We start from the raw sequence: 17,695 nt of genomic DNA on the forward strand, positions 1-17,695 counted from the left end.
TGATAGTGCTGATAGTCAGAGACACTGATAGTGCTAATAGTCAGAGACACTGATAGTGCTAATAGTCAGAGACACTGATAGTGCTAATAGTCAGAGACACTGATAGTGCTAATAGTCAGAGACACTGATAGACAGAGACACTGATAGTGCTAATAGTCAGAGACACTGATAGACAGAGACACTGATAGTGCTAATAGCCAGAGACACTGATAGTGCTAATAGTCAGAGACACTGATAGTGCTAATAGTCAGAGACACTGATAGTGCTAATAGTCAGAGACACTGATAGACAGAGACACTGATAGTGCTAATAGTCAGAGACACTGATAGACAGAGACACTGATAGTGCTAATAGTCAGAGACACTGATAGACAGAGACACTGATAGTGCTAATAGTCAGAGACACTGATAGACAGAGACACTGATAGTGCTAATAGTCAGAGACACTGATAGTGCTGATAGTCAGAGACGCTGATAGACAGAGACACTGATAGTGCTGATAGACAGAGACACTGATAGTGCTAATAGTCAGAGACACTGATAGTGCTAATAGTCAGAGACGCTGATAGTGCTGATAGTCAGAGACACTGATAGTGCTAATAGTCAGAGACACTGATAGACAGAGACACTGATAGTGCTAATAGTCAGAGACACTGATAGACAGAGACACTGATAGTGCTAATAGTCAGAGACACTGATAGTCAGAGACACTGATAGTGCTAATAGTCAGAGACACTGATAGTGCTGATAGTCAGAGACGCTGATAGACAGAGACACTGATAGTGCTGATAGACAGAGACACTGATAGTGCTAATAGTCAGAGACACTGATAGTGCTAATAGTCAGAGACGCTGATAGTGCTGATAGTCAGAGACACTGATAGACAGAGACGCTGATAGTGCTAATAGTCAGAGACACTGATAGTGCTAATAGTCAGAGACACTGATAGTGCTAATAGTCAGAGACGCTGATAGTGCTAATAGTCAGAGACACTGATAGTGCTAATAGTCAGAGACACTGATAGTGCTAATAGTCAGAGACACTGATAGTGCTAATAGTCAGAGACACTGATAGTGCTAATAGTCAGAGACACTGATAGTGCTGATAGTCAGAGACACTGATAGACAGAGACGCTGATAGTGCTAATAGTCAGAGACACTGATAGTGCTAATAGTCAGAGACACTGATAGTGCTGATAGTCAGAGACACTGATAGTGCTAATAGTCAGAGACACTGATAGTGCTAATAGTCAGAGACACTGATAGTGCTAATAGTCAGAGACACTGATAGTGCTAATAGTCAGAGACACTGATAGTGCTAATAGTCAGAGACACTGATAGACAGAGACACTGATAGTGCTAATAGTCAGAGACACTGATAGACAGAGACACTGATAGTGCTAATAGTCAGAGACACTGATAGACAGAGACACTGATAGTGCTAATAGTCAGAGACACTGATAGACAGAGACACTGATAGTGCTGATAGTCAGAGACACTGATAGTGCTGATAGTCAGAGACACTGATAGTGCTGATAGTCAGAGACACTGATAGACAGAGACGCTGATAGTGCTAATAGTCAGAGACGCTGATAGTGCTAATAGTCAGAGACACTGATAGTGCTAATAGTCAGAGACGCTGATAGTGCTAATAGTCAGAGACACTGATAGACAGAGACGCTGATAGTGCTAATAGTCAGAGACGCTGATAGTGCTAATAGTCAGAGACACTGATAGTGCTAATAGTCAGAGACGCTGATAGTGCTAATAGTCAGAGACACTGATAGTGCTAATAGTCAGAGACACTGATAGTGCTAATAGTCAGAGACACTGATAGTGCTAATAGTCAGAGACACTGATAGTGCTAATAGTCAGAGACACTGATAGTGCTAATAGTCAGAGACACTGATAGTGCTAATAGTCAGAGACACTGATAGTGCTAATAGTCAGAGACACTGATAGTGCTAATAGTCAGAGACACTGATAGTGCTAATAGCCAGAGACGCTGATAGTGCTGATAGCCAGAGACACTGATAGTGCTAATAGTCAGAGACACTGATAGTGCTAATAGTCAGAGACACTGATAGTGCTAATAGTCAGAGACACTGATAGTGCTAATAGTCAGAGACACTGATAGTGCTAATAGTCAGAGACGCTGATAGACAGAGACACTGATAGTGCTAATAGTCAGAGACACTGATAGACAGAGACACTGATAGTGCTAATAGTCAGAGACACTGATAGTGCTAATAGTCAGAGACACTGATAGTGCTAATAGTCAGAGACACTGATAGACAGAGACGCTGATAGTGCTAATAGTCAGAGACGCTGATAGTGCTAATAGTCAGAGACACTGATAGTGCTAATAGTCAGAGACACTGATAGTGCTGATAGTCAGAGACACTGATAGTGCTAATAGTCAGAGACACTGATAGTGCTAATAGTCAGAGACACTGATAGTGCTAATAGTCAGAGACACTGATAGTGCTAATAGTCAGAGACACTGATAGTCAGAGACGCTGATAGACAGAGACGCTGATAGACAGAGATGCTGAATGTCACGGTGGGTTTGGGGGCTTTGAGCAAAAATCAGAACAGTGTTCATCACACCGGAAGTGAACGCATCACAAATGGCAGCCTATCTTCTATTTCTCTGGTCAAAAGTAGTGCACTACATAGGGAATAAGGTGCCATTTGGGTAAGGAGAGTTAGTGTCTTTTGATGAGATTAACAACCCCCTGGTTTAATTAACTTCACTACTAAAGTGGGGAGAAAGGGGGCAGAGCAGCTACCTACTGCTGTGTACTCATCACACACACGCACGCACACACGCATACACACATGCCCACACGCGAACACACACACACATCATCTCATCATCTTCGGGTGATGGCACCCAGAAGCTTTTTTGATACATCACCACATTACCCATCATCATAGTTATTAAAGTTTCTCTCCAAAATAGCCACATCTGCTCTGATGCAGCGGTAGGAGGTGTTGGAGCATTAATGAGAAGGTGTGTGTGTGTGTGTGTGTGTGTGTGTGTGTGTGTGTGTGTGTGTGTGTGTGTGTGTGTGTGTGTGTGTGTGTGTGTGTGTGTGTGTGTGTGTGTGTGTGTGTGTGTGTGTGTGTGTGTGTGTGTGTGTGTGTGTGTGTGTGTGTTTGATTCGAAAAGCCCATATGCTGTTTCCTGTCTTCCCCTGGTGCTGGCTGTGTATTGGTTAGACCATTAATGATCCATCTAGGGAACGCCGGTATCTACATCATTTATCAACTGTACGATTTATCAGCCGCAACATTAACTGGTTGAGAAGCAGAGGACGCGTTAGTGGTTGTTTTATGGGATGTATTTGAATGTCAATCCCCTTGTGATGTATTTCTCCGTCATCCACATGGAATGTTTTAAGTTATTATGTTAACTGTATTAGACCATGCTAAAAGAAGATGTAAGAAACCCCATGTTGAAGAAACCCCATGTTGAAGAAACCCCATGTTGAAGAAACCCCATGTTGAAGAAACCCCATGCTAAAAGAAGATGTAAGAAACCCCATGTTGAAGAAACCCCATGTTGAAGAAACCCCATGTTGAAGAAACCCCATGTTGAAGAAACCCCATGTTGAAGAAACCCCATGTTGAAGAAACCCCATGTTGAAGAAACCCCATGTTGAAGAAATCCCATGTTGAAGAAACCCCTTGTTGAAGAAACCCCTTGTTGAAGAAACCCCATGTTGAAGAAACCCCATGTTGAAGAAACCCCATGTTGAAGAAACCCCATGTTGAAGAAACCAAATTTTGAAGAAATCAATCAATCAAATGTTTTTATAAAGCCCTTCTTACAACAGCTGATGTCACAAAGTGCTGTACAGAAACCCAACCTAAAACCCCAAACAGCAAGCAATACAGGTGTAGAAGCACGGTGGCTAGGAAAAACTCCCTAGAAGGGCCTGAACCTAGGAAGAAACCTAGAGGGGAACCAGGTTATAAGGGGTGGCCAGTCCTCTTCTGGCTGTGCCGGGTGGAGATTATAACAGAACATGGCCAAGATTTTCAAATGTTCATAGATGACCAGCAGGGTCAAATAATAATCTTCACAGTGGTTGTAGAGGGTGCAACAGGTCAGCACCTCAGGAGTAAATGTAAAACTCCTTGCAGATGGCCATCGCATCTTTCAGCATGTTTTTACAAAAATATAGATTCAATGTTCTCCGCAAGGACATATACAGGATACTAGCCTCCACAACATTACCTTCACTATGTTAACCAGGGCATATACAGGATACTACCCTCTACACCACTATGTCACCAGGACATATACAGGATACTACCCTCTACACCACTATGTCACCACGACATATACAGGATACTACCCTCTACAACACTATGTCACCAGGACATATACAGGATACTACCCTCTACAACACTATGTCACCAGGACATATACAGGATACTACCCTCCACAACATAACCTTCACTATGTCACCAGGACATATACAGGATACTACCCTCCACAACATAACCTTCACTATGTCACCAGGACATATACAGGATACTAGCCTCCACAACATAACCTTCACTATGTCACCACGACATATACAGGATACTACCCTCTACAACACTATGTCACCAGGACATATACAGGATGCTACCCTCTACAACACTATGTCACCAGGACATATACAGGATACTACCCTCCACAACATAACATTCACTATGTCACCAGGACGTACAGTTGAAGTCGGAAATTGAAAACTTGTTTTTCACACAGTCAAGGTATTGGAGTGGCCATCACAAAGCCCTAACCTCAATCCTATAGAAAGTTTGTGGGCAGAACTGATAAAGTGTGTGCGAGCAAGGAGGCCTACAAACCTGACTCAGTTACACCAGCTCTGTCAGGAGGAATGAGCCAAAGTTCAACCAACTTATCGTGGGAAGCTTGTGGAAGGCTACCTGAAACGTTTGACCCAAGTTAAACCATTTAAAGGCAATGCTACCAAATACTAATTGAGTATATGTAAACTTCTGACCCACTGAGAATGTGATGAAAGAAATTCAAACTGAAATAAATTACTTTCTCTACTATTATTCTGACATTTCACATTCTTTAAATAAAGTGGTGACCATAACTGACCTAAAACACTGAATATTTAATGGGATTAAATGTCAGGAATTGTGAAAAACTTGAGTTTAAATGTATTTGGCTAAGGTGTATGTAAACTTCCGACTTAAACTGTATACACAGGATGCTACCCTCCACAACATAACCTTCACTCCAAATCAAAACTCCAACCTACAACCTGATTTCGGACAAAATTACCTGGAAGGATTCCTACTACCAAGATTCTTATTTCCAAGGTCTATACGGCAAATGCTCTGGCAAACCAACGACCAGCAAAAGAAGAACAAGAAACGTGAAAACATCATCCAGCCTGGAACTGAGTAATGTTTAGTCTGAAGCTACTTTTAGTGCCAAGAAGAAAAATAAATTACAATGTTATATTGTACTTTATTAGGACAGAATGCTAAGTTAAGGCTACCAAGTTTGCTAGGACTGAACAGATCAAGCTGCAACTTCAATTAGCACTGAAGTGTGAAGTGAGAGGTGTCAAAGCCCTTGAGCCCAACAATGGCAGAAGAGTTTTCCAGCCTCCCCCACCCAAATTCATAGGCCGTTGAAGCCCCCTCCCTCTGTGCAGCAGTCATTACAACACAGTAGCCCCTGGATTCATCTCTATTTTGAAATCAGATATACAGCCAGGATACTCCAATTGTAAATGACCTCAATAAGAAACGATATTGTTGCTTTGATCGCATCAGAAGATATCCTCCTCGCCATCTCCAAATTACAACAGCCACAGGACAATTTTGTTTGAATGTCGTAAAGGACCATCCGCCAAAACTAAAGAGATATAGCTCGCTAACAACCTCCTTTTCCACGTTGAAAGACAGGGTGGACAGAGATATAGCTAGCTAACAACCTCCTTTTCCATGTTGAAAGACAGGATGGACAGAGATATAGCTAGATAACGACCTCCTTTTCCACGTTGAAAGACAGGGTGGACAGAGATATAGCTAGCTAACGACCTGCTTTTCCACGTTGAAAGACAGGGTGGACAGAGATTTGCTAGGTACGTTAGCTAGCTAGCTGGGATTTTCTGCACGCATCTTCCTCCCGAAAAAAGCTTCTCCCAAGTGGGTGTGTCATCTAATCCCGTTGCCTGCTGCACTGCTGCTTGGATTCCAGCTGGCGATCTGTTCACCGTCTGCCCTGGTTGTCTCCCCTTTTTGGTACTGGTACCTCCGCCACACTCCCCCCTCTTTCCCGAGGTTTCACTCACCCCTAGCACACACGCACTGTTGGTGCGAGTTACTTCCAAACTTACAATGGCTAACCCCAAGTCGTTATATATTTTTTATTGTGCTTAATGCTATTTATCCCACGACTCCTATGTGCTTTGTTGACTATGAACGTTCTTGTTTACTCAACCGTGGGACAGACTATGTTTGTTCCCACACTCGGCACTCTGACTCTCTATTAGTTACACGGGCTGTTGGCCTCCCGTCCTATTCTACCCACTTCTGGCCGGCTTTATATTCATGTTACCTGATTAAATCGCTCTATAATAGGATATCGTTGTCATCTATTGCACATTGCTTGCTGTTTGGGGTTTTAGGCTGGGTTTCTGTACAGCACTTTGAGATATCAGCTGATGTAAGAACGGCTATATAAATACCTTCGATTTGATTTGATTCAAATGTCATAGGTAAACATTTCACTGTAACCACCTGTTGTATCTGGCGCATGTGACCAATATAATTGGATTTGATTTGAAATCAGGACTGCGGAGCTCTCCCTGTCCTCCCCTGTGCCTTGATTATATTACTGTTGATGGTATGTGGAAATGTGCATGTACACCCTGGCCCATCTACTGTTGCTAGCCCCAATTCTGACTTGTGCTCTGATATCTGCTTCACTGATTTCTGCTCTCATAAAAGCCTGTGTTTTCTGCACGTCAACACTAGAAGCTTATTACCTAATTGAAAGTGTGGGTTCACAGCGCCAATCCAGATGTGTTGGTCATTACTGAGACTGGTTAAGGAAGATTGTTTTGAACACTGTTAACCTTTCTGGTTATAACCTTTTTCGGCAGGACAGATCTTCCAAAGGTGGTGGAGTGGCAATATTTACCAAGGATCACCTTCAGTGCTCAGTTGTCTCCACCAAGTCTGTCCCCAAACAATTTGATTTGCTAGTTTTAAGCATTAAACTTTCCAAATAACTATTTTTGACTGTTGCTGGATTTTGTCAGTCATCATCAGCACTGGCCTGTACCCGACCTGCCATAAGCTCTCTCCTGGCCCCTTACACTCTGAATGTGTCCTGCTAGGTGACCTAAACTGGGACATGCTTAAACTACCTGACCAAGTCCTAAAACAATGGGACTCCCTGTATCTTTCTCAGATTAATACCAATCTCACAAGGTATGACTCCAAACACCCAGAAAAGGCTACTCTCCTTGATGTTATCCTCACAAATAATCCTGATAGGTGTCAGTCTGGTGTTTTCTGTAATAATTTTAAGCTGTAAAACAGTGATCACTATGTTCGTAATGGTTGCTCAGTGAAACGACCTGTCCTGAATTGTCATAGACTCTTGCTAAAAAGCTTTAATGAGCAAGCCTTCCTTCATGACCTGGCCTCTGTAAACTTGATCCCCTCTGTCAAAGACGCTTGGACCTTCTTTTTTAATAGTTTCAGTGGTATTGTTAACAAACACGCCCCAATAAAGAAAATGAGAATTTCAAACAGGTTCAGCCCCTGGTTCGACCGTGATCTGGCAGAGTTACTCCACCTCGAAATGTATTTTTCGAAATATCGTCACACGCACACTCAGGCTGACTGGCTCTCGTTCAGGCAAATGAGAATGAATTGCACTCAGGCTATCCGGCCAAAGTTAGTTACTTTAAGGAGCAGTTCTCTGTCTGTGGCCTGTTCATCAAGTGTTGAAAAAATATGTAAATAATCAACTGACTGGCTTTCTTGATGTCTGTAGTATTCTCTCTGGTACGCAATCTGGTTTCCGGTCAGGTTATGGATGTGTCGCTGCAACCTTAAAGGTCCTCAATGATGTCACCATTGCCCTTGAGTCTAAGCAATGTTGTGCTGCTATTTCTATTGACTGCCAAAGCTTTTTATACAGTAGACCATTACATTCTTGTGGGCCGGCTAAGGAGTTTTGGTGTCTCTGAGCGGTCTTTGGCCTGGATTGCTAATTACCTCTCTCAGAGTGCAGTGTATAAAGTCAGAACAGCTGCTGTCTCAGACGCTGCCTGTCACCAAGGGAGTACCCCAAGGCTCGATCCTAGGCCCCACACTCTTCTCAATTTACAGCAACATAGTTCAGGCAGTAGGAAGCTCTCGCATCCATTTATATGCAGATTATACAGTCTTATACTCAGCTGGCCCCTCCCCGGATTGTGTGTTAAACGCTCTACTACAAATCTTTCTTAGGGTCAAACAAGGTCTCTGCCCTTAACCTTGTTCTGAAAACCTCCAAAACAAAGGTTATGGTTTGGTTTGGTTTGGTAAGAGGAATGCCCCTCTTCCGACTGTTCTGATAACTAAATCTGAGGGTTTAGAGCTTGAGGTACTCACCTCTTACAAGTACTTGGGAGTATGGCTAGATGGTACACTGTCCTTCTCTCACACATATCAAAGCTGCAGACTAAGGTTACATCCTAACTTGGTCTCCTCTATCGTAATCGCTCATCTTTCACCCAAGCTGCCAAACTTACCCTGATTCAGATGACCATCCTACCCATGCTCGAATACGGACACGTAATTTACACATGATCAAGTAAATGTATAGATCTGCAAGTAAAGGTGCTCTCCAGCTGCTAGATGTACTTTAAAATTAATTGTATCTTGTTAATTGTTAACTATATTTCACCTTTTAACCTTATAGAGAAACTTAGTTTTGCACTAGTCTAATAGAAAAAAATTGAAATTGTGTGAAGAAAATCACCAGTAGCAGCTTCTCAGTAGCAGCTTCTCACAACAATAACATATCCTATTATTTATAAACCCAAAAGATAAAACAACAACAAGATCTCTTCTCTGTTATTAATGGCTGCAATATGTAACTTTTGGGAGCAATTGACCAAATTCACATAGAAATGTGAGTTATAGATCTGTCATTCTCTGTAACGGTTCTCTTGTGGTGAAGGAGAGTCGGACCAAAATGCAGCGTGATGATGATTCATGATATTTTAATGAAGGAAAAAACTATACATGAAGAAACTACAAAATAATGAAATGTGAAAACTGAAACAGCCCCATCTGGTGCAAACACAAAGACAGGAACAATCACCCACAAAGACAGGAACAATCACCCACCAAACAGCCCCATCTGGTGCAAACAAAAACAATCTCAGCCCCATCTGGTGAAACACATATGGAACAATCACCCACCAAACAGCCCCATCTGGTGCAAACACAAAGACGGGTTCCCAGCCCCATCTGAAACACAAAGACAAACAATCATCACCAAACAGCCCCATCTGGTGCAAACACAAAGACAGGATCAATCACATTGGTGCAAACACAAAGACAGGACAAACACAAAGACCAATCACCCAGACAAACACAAAGACAGGAACAATCTAGATAAACCAAAGACAGGAACAATCACCCAAAACAGCCCTACTGGTGCAAACACAAAGACGGGAACAATCACCCCCAAACAGCCCTATCTGGTGCAAACAAAACACAAAGACAAAATCACACCAAACAGCCCTATAAACCCATGTCAATCACCCTGGCCTGACCAAACAAATGAAGACAAACACAATAGAGACAACAATAATCACCTGACTCTGATTGAGATTCCAGACAGCCATAGACTTTGCTAGATAACCCCACCAGGGCAAAACACATTCCCATGTCACACCCTGGCCTGACCAAATAAATGAAGACAAACTAATATATTACGACCAGCGGTTGATCTGTTCTATGTGTTACTTCTATGCTTCCCATTCTTAAAGTTAAATGTTTTGTCTTTTACTTTCGTTTTGTTTACACCAGCTCCAAACAACTGAAAATACAATATTTATAATATGTATTATATTTATTAATATGGAAAATATATTTCAGTGTTTTTTAGATGATACAACGGTCCTCTACACTATACTTGCTTGTTTTGTCACGTAAACGGAAAATAAGGCAAATGATTCAAATTTTTGCAACCAGGATATGGTGATTTATGCATAGTTCATCTTGAATGATTTATAAACTAGTTACACAGTCAAGAAAACAGTCAATTCTGTGAGTAGAACAGAAGTTATGAGCGTAAACATATTATTTTTCATGTTGTTTTCTTGTATTTTATCTTAAATTATTAATTGAATCAAAAAAGACTTATCAACTCTTTATCTTTTGTTTTTTTTCCCCAGATAACTGAGTCAGGTAAGGAGACGTTACCAACATGGCTGCACTGGGACTGGGAGAGAAACGTCCTACAGGGTCTACCACTGGGTGAGGACAAGGGTGTCCACTATATCTCCGTCTCTGCATCCAATGGCAGCCAGGATATCTTCTCCATCGAGGTGCACCCAGAGGAACACGCTGACACTGACCCGATCCAGGTAGCCATCCAGTCAGCGTCCAACAACTCCAACAACGAGGTAGAGCCATTCGTCTGTGGCCACGAGGAGCCGGTGACGGTGCTCACAGTGATTCTGGATGCCGACCTGACCAAGATGAGCTCCAGACAGAGGGTGGAGCTGCTGGGCAAGATGAAGAAGTTCTCTGGCGTGGCGCTGCAGCACATGAAGATACTTCCCGTGGTCAACAACAGATTGTTCGATATGTCCGCCTTCATGGCCGGACCAGGAAATGCCAAAAAGGTGGTTGAGAACGGAGCCCTGTTATCCTGGAAGCTGGGCTGTTCCCTGGACCAGAGTAACGTCCCTAATATTGGTAGCGTCCAGGCGCCGGCTAAAGCAGGCACTATGTCGGCTCAGTTGGGATATCCGGTCGTCGGTTGGCACATCGCCAACAAGAAGCCTCATATCCCAAAACGGGTGAGGCGCCAGCTCAACAATACCCCTACTCCTGTTCTAGCTCTGCTTCCCCCAACGTCTGTCGTCGAGCCCCCCGTTCGCATTGTTCCCACCCTATCGTCACCTGCCATTGCTGCCCCCACAGACAGCTCTGCCCCACCCATGAGAGGACCTGTGCCCTTGCCCATGAAGCCCACGATCCGTGTCAGAGACTCTTATTCCCACACTCCCACTCAGGGTGCACCCCTGCCAACCAGAGTGATGGAGTCCACTAGTACCATCTCCATTGAACCCACCATGACCAGGCATACTGTTGTGGAATCCACGCCGACACTCCCTCCACCCACCACAGTCGCCACCAGAAAGCCAACCAAGAAACCAAAGAGACCGAAGACCACTCCGATGCCAAGGGAGCCCAAGACCACCACAGCCAAACCAGCCAGGCGCACTACCCCGTCGTCCATCGTGCCTGACCCAAGAAACGAGAAACCAGATCTCCGCAACCCCATCGATCAGGTCAATGCCTTCGTTGGCACATATTTTGAAGTGAAAATCCCATCCGATACTTTCTTTGACAAGGAGGACGGTACGACAGACAAGTTGAGGTTGACATTGAGGATGAACCACAACGAAGTGGTCGGAGATGATTCCTGGATACAGTTTAATAGCACAAGTCAGCTGCTGTATGGTCTACCTGACTCGAACCACATCGGGAAGCACGAGTACTTCATGCAGGCCACCGATAAAGGCGGTCTGAATGCAATCGATGCCTTTGAGGTCCGTGTGAACCGCTGGGCTCCCAACGATAAGTCCCCGGTCTTGTTCCAGGCTCGCTTCCACGGGGAACCTCACCAGGTGACCAACGACATCCACAAGAAGATTTTGCTCATCAAGAAACTGGCGTACTCGTTCGGGGACCGCAACAGCAGCACGGTCACCCTGAGAAACATCACCAAGGGATCCATCATGGTGGAGTGGACCAACAACAGCCTCCAGCAGAACCCCTGTCCCAAGGAGAAGATCCAGACCATGTCCAGGAGGATCTCTAACGCCCAGGGAAGGCCCTCCCAGACATTCATCTCCACCATGGAGCCTGAATTCAAACCCATCGACATCAAGGTCAAAGGGACAGCCGCCTGCCGGAACTACATGTTCGTGCCGCCGAGTGAAATCACCATTCCTTTACCCCCGGCCGTCACCCCGGCGCTCGGCGCCGGACGCCAGAGCACGGACGACGTCTACCTTCACACGGTCATCCCTGCGGTAGTGGTGGCGGCCATCTTGCTGATCGCCGGCATCATCGCCATGATCTGCTACCGTAAAAAGCGCAAAGGAAAGCTGACCATCGAGGACCAGGCTACCTTCATCAAGAAGGGGGTACCCATCATCTTCGCAGACGAGCTTGACGACTCCAAGCCCCCTCCGTCCTCCTCCATGCCGCTCATCCTGCAGGAGGAGAAACCCCCACTGCCCCCGCCTGAGTACCCCAACATGACCAGTCCAGAGACCACCCCCCTGAACCAGGACCTTCTGGGGGAGTACACAGCTCTGAGGGATGAGGATCCCAATGCCCCTCCCTACCAGCCTCCACCCCCTTTCACTGTCCCCATGGAAGGTAAAGGCTCTCGTCCAAAGAACATGACCCCCTACAGATCCCCACCACCTTACGTGCCACCCTAAGGTTAGCTGGCTCTTCCAGAGGAGGAGAGGGGCAGCAGGGGGGACTTGTAACCGTCTCACACCAGTGTTGTCTGTTTGGAAATAAGGGGTGGGAGGAGGAGGGTAGAGGCTCTGCAAAGTGGCAATGAACTTCAGACATTTTGGGTTGCTAGGGTTTTGGGCTGATCTAATCAAGGCTGAGTTAAAGTTGAACGATGGGAGGGAGGGAGAACTAGGTGGTAGCCTCGGCAACAATAGCCACAACAATGACACTATTCAGTCTCTCGTCATCTCATTGTTTACAGCTGAACAGCTAGATTGAGAAGACACGCCCCTCCTGTCCCAGCAGCTTTTTTCTCCATTTGAAACTAAATGGCCTTTTCTTTTATTTTGTGTCTTTTGGTTCTGGTTTTCTTCAGTTTTTGACTTGACTTTAAGATCAAACTAATTGCCTTTTTTTAAATCTTCTTTTATCTTGAATAATACAAGAGGACAATAAACAAACACACTGCAGACAAAAAGGTTTTTAATGATGAGATAGAGAGTTCTATGAATGAAAACAAACACAACATAATCATGTTGATCTGGGACAGCCAACCCTGCAGACAGTTAAACACAGTGGTTGATTGATGTGGCGGTGGCTGTTTGGATTCAATAATGTTTGCCTTTTAACACTAATTGTATGTTTTTACCCTTATTCACACAATGTCTAGTCAAGATGAGCATAACAAGGGTAGCCTAAAAGAATAATTAGAAATTAGTATTACATTTTTTTTAATTATTTTACTTTATATTTTTAAGGTTAGATTAGATTAGATAGGATTGTTTTGGTGGTGGAGCAGATCTCCTGACTGAAATAGCCTGCAGGATCTCTTTTTCCCCCAATCAGAAAGGAACGGTACACCGTTCCTGGCCTGGTTATTACCAGATGGTTACCCTGGCCTGGTTATTACCAGATGGTTACCCTGGCCTGATTATGACCAGATGGGTACCCTGGCCTGGTTATGACCAGATGGTTATGACCAGATGGGTACCCTGGCCTGGTTATGACCAGATGGGTACCCTGGCCTGGTTATGACCAGATTTCTTGTTTTTACTTTGCCTGAGTTTCCCAAAGCCACCCAAAATAATTCAAGAGAGAAATATAACACAATCCAATGCCCTTTTCACTATTCTTGTTTAAAGTGGGTTAAAATGAGTATCGTGATCCGAATATGATCATAACATTGACCATTTGAATGCCATTTTGCCTTTATGGTGATGCGACAAGTGTCTTCTGTAAATAACGATGGATCGGCCTGTGTATTTTTAGTCCCAAAAAAAACAACGTTTTGTGTAAATCAGATATGGAAAAAGCCTCCTGCAGTTTATTTTAGACAAGGGGTAATTTATTTTTTTATGTAGTAATGATGCTCTTGTTTTTCACAGTTTATGCGGTAAAACAGTTTAGGGCCGTTGAGAATGTCCTGAATGGGACACAACATGTATTCACAAAGGGCATTGTTGAGAGGAGGGTAGGAGAGTTAGAGAGAGACAGAAAGAAATGGGAATATCCCAATAACAAGATTACCAGAAAACACAGAAAAAAATGGTTGATTTAAAATCTCTATCTAATTTTTTTACAACGTTTTTTGATACAGCATCAAATTGTAAAACAAAAAATATCTATAAATACATGAATAGTGTACTGCAATTTGTAAAATCTTAGAGTAGAGAATTGATTCCTTATTATATACCTTTTCTCATTGGTCACCTATTTCAAATGATTTTTTAATTTTTTTATTTTGCCATATTGTCGAATTGAAATGTACCTCCTGTTATACAGTCGGAATGACCCATTTTATGTAATCACACATTTTATTTAATGTTCAGATTCTTCACTAACGACTTTGAAAGTGACCCTTTGCAATAATGTAAGGTGGTGGTGGTGGTGGTCAATGCAGGTTAGATGAGTGATGATGTACTACACGCATAATGATGATGATGTACACGCATAATGATGATGATGATGTACACGCATAATGATGATGTGCACGCATAATGATGATGTACACGCATAATGATGATGTGCACGCATAATGATGATGTACACGCATAATGATGATGTACACGCATAATGATGATGTGCACGCATAATGATGATGTACACGCATAATGATGATGCTGATGTACACGCATAATGATGATGATGATGTACACGCATAATGATGATGTGCACGCATAATGATGATGATGATGTACACGCATAATGATGATGTGCACGCATAATGATGATGATGATGTACACGCATAATGTTGATGATGATGTGCACGCATAATCAATGATGATGTACACGCATAATGATGATGATGATGATGATGTGCACGCATAATGATGATGATGTACCTACATAGTTTGTTTTCGCCAGATACCAAGTGTTGCTTTTTTGAGTGTCCATTTATTATGGAAGCCGACCTCTGTCTCTATATCCAGATAATTCTCCCTTCTTCACACGTTTGACATTATAATAATAATAATAATAACATTCTAATCCAACAAGCTCCCATAGTATTGGAATGAATGAATCATCAGTATATATATATATATATATATATATATATATATATATATAACAGAGTGGACTATGGTGGTATATCTCGCTTGGTATGTTGCCATACATTATAATATAGAGATTTATTTTGTATTGATGAGCTTCGGTTATAATTGGTTTTCTAATGCTTCCCCATATAGATGAGTCAGTATGTGTACGTCCGTAGAGGTTTCATTTAGGAGTGTATCCCATCGCTCTAATCTGTCAGCCATTTTGATTCCTGTCACAATAACCGGCTCGTAATTCTTTCTCCTTGAACTAAAACCGGTATTATTAATCTGACCAGATGACCCATTGTGATCTGAATCTGATGTTTGTAGATCTCCTTTCAGTTCAATGCCTCCATCACACTCACCGCCATGAAATACAGACGGAGTTTATTGGTTATATGTAAAGAACTTGCCCCCCCCCTGCGTCCACAGATCATGTCGCCACTTCAGCTCTATTGATTTCAGGACGAGGAACAAACTGCAATAAGAGTCCTAGATGGTTTATCCCAACAGGGTTGTTAGTTAGTCACATAAGAAATATATAATTGCTTATGACAGTTACTGAGATTGATGAAGATTTGATCCACGTTTGAGGTGAGATTCATAGAACAATAGGTAAGTAGAAGTACAAGGACAGGTTTTTTTTTGTTGTTGGTTTGCGTATATTTTAAGTGGCGTAATCATTTCAGCGTTAAGCTCAATTCATTCATTAGGCGAAGAATCGAGTTACATCCTAATCTAAGATAAGTACGTGTGAAGCGTACATGTTGTGTTAAAATCGTACATGACGTAAGTGAAAGTTTTAGTGACGTGTGTTTCTCAAATTCGGATTTATTCCCATTTGACTCAAATTAAGAGGAGATGATGATCTGATTTGTGCGAAGCTTAACGGAGAAGAATTCCAAACGATGCAAAAAATATATATACATGTAATAGCAGTCATTAATTTGTAACTGATTCAAATGCCTTGTTGACAGAATATCTGATCTGTTGGGCTTCATTTCAAGTTACATTTCAGATATTAGCAAAACGGTTATTGCGAAAGATATGGCATCAACAACAAAAACACATTCTTCTATTCTTTTAGAACACGATAGCTGTCCTGAAGGATAAACATTCAGGTGGAGCAACCATTACGTTTTGGAAGAGTTTGCCCTCCGTCTCATTTAGCTTTTCTGTATTTCTGTGTTGTTCATTTTATTTTATTAGATTTCCTTCTTTTTTTTTGCCCATTTGAAATGTAGAGATTGGTGTGTGTGTGTGTGTGTGTGTGTGTGTGTCAAATCAAAATCAGCCTTAGAAATGAATTTCTTCATATGCAGCAAGAAGGACTGACTGAAAGCCTCCCGAAAGCCCCCTTCAAGGTGCATATTTTAGTATATTATTTTGTTCACTATAGAGAATGTTTTTTTTTTTTTCATTTCGTTTTTACATTCATGAGTGAATTAGTACTTACAATTGGAATATTGATGATAGTAACAATAGTGATAGTGATGATTATAATAATTACAATAATAATATGGTTATCACAATGGTTTCAGGGGGACATTATACACTGTTTGTCCTTCATTTGTGTCAGTTTTTTAATTGAAATACCTGTTTCCCCCACCGCGTTCCCAATAAAAATGGGACTCGCAAACAAAATGGTTGCCAAAGTACAGCGCAGTGAAAGTTATTTGGCTTGTCTTAACACATTGCACGTATCAGACAGACGTTCAGTTGACATGCTAAAACACATGACAAAGAGCTAGCCTCTCTGAAAGCCACCCCAGGGGGAGGGAGGAATTAGAGGGATGATACACCAGGGGGAAGGAGGGAGGAATTAGAGGGATGATACCCCATGGGGGAGGAGGGAGGAGGGAGGAATTAGAGGGATGATACCCCAGGGGGAAGAAGGGAGGAATTAGAGGGATGATACCCCATGGGGAAGGAGGGAAGAGGGAGGAATTAGAGGGATGATACCCCAGGGGGAAGGAGGGAGGAATTAGAGGGATGATACCCCAGGAGGAAGGAGGGATGATACCCCATGGGGAAGGATGGAGGAATTAGAGGGATGATACCCCATGGGTAAGGAGGGAGGAATTAGAGGGATGATACCCCAGGGGGAAGGAGGGATGATACCCCATGGGGAAGGAGGGAGGAATTAGAGGGATGATACCCCATGGGGAAGGAGGGAGGAATTAGAGGGATGATACCCCATGGGGAAGGAGGGAGGAATTAGAGGGTTGATACCCCATGGGGAAGGAGGGAGGAATTAGAGGGATGATACCCCAGGGGGGAGGAGGGAGGAATTAGAGGGATGGTACCCCAGGGGGAGGGAGGAATTAGAGGGATGATACCCCAGGGGGAAGGAGGGAGGAATTAGAGGGATGATATCCCATGGGGAAGAAGGGAGGAATT

General features: G+C 43.0%; 1 protein-coding gene across 2 annotated transcripts in view; it reads left to right on the forward strand.

Annotated features, from left to right (window-relative positions):
- LOC124002471 (dystroglycan 1-like) overlaps positions 1 to 15,250 on the forward strand; it is an 83,862-nt gene extending 68,612 nt beyond the window's left edge. For both annotated transcript variants that reach the window (XM_046309886.1, XM_046309887.1), the window contains exon 3: positions 10,447 to 15,250. In XM_046309886.1, coding sequence (XP_046165842.1) covers positions 10,447 to 12,735 — 2,289 coding nt within the window. In that variant the 3' untranslated portion in view covers positions 12,736 to 15,250. The remainder of the gene's footprint in view (positions 1 to 10,446) is intronic.
- The last annotated feature ends 2,445 nt before the right edge of the window (positions 15,251 to 17,695 follow it).

Source organism: Oncorhynchus gorbuscha, linkage group LG18, assembly GCF_021184085.1.
Source record: "Oncorhynchus gorbuscha isolate QuinsamMale2020 ecotype Even-year linkage group LG18, OgorEven_v1.0, whole genome shotgun sequence".
NCBI lineage: Eukaryota > Metazoa > Chordata > Actinopteri > Salmoniformes > Salmonidae > Oncorhynchus > Oncorhynchus gorbuscha.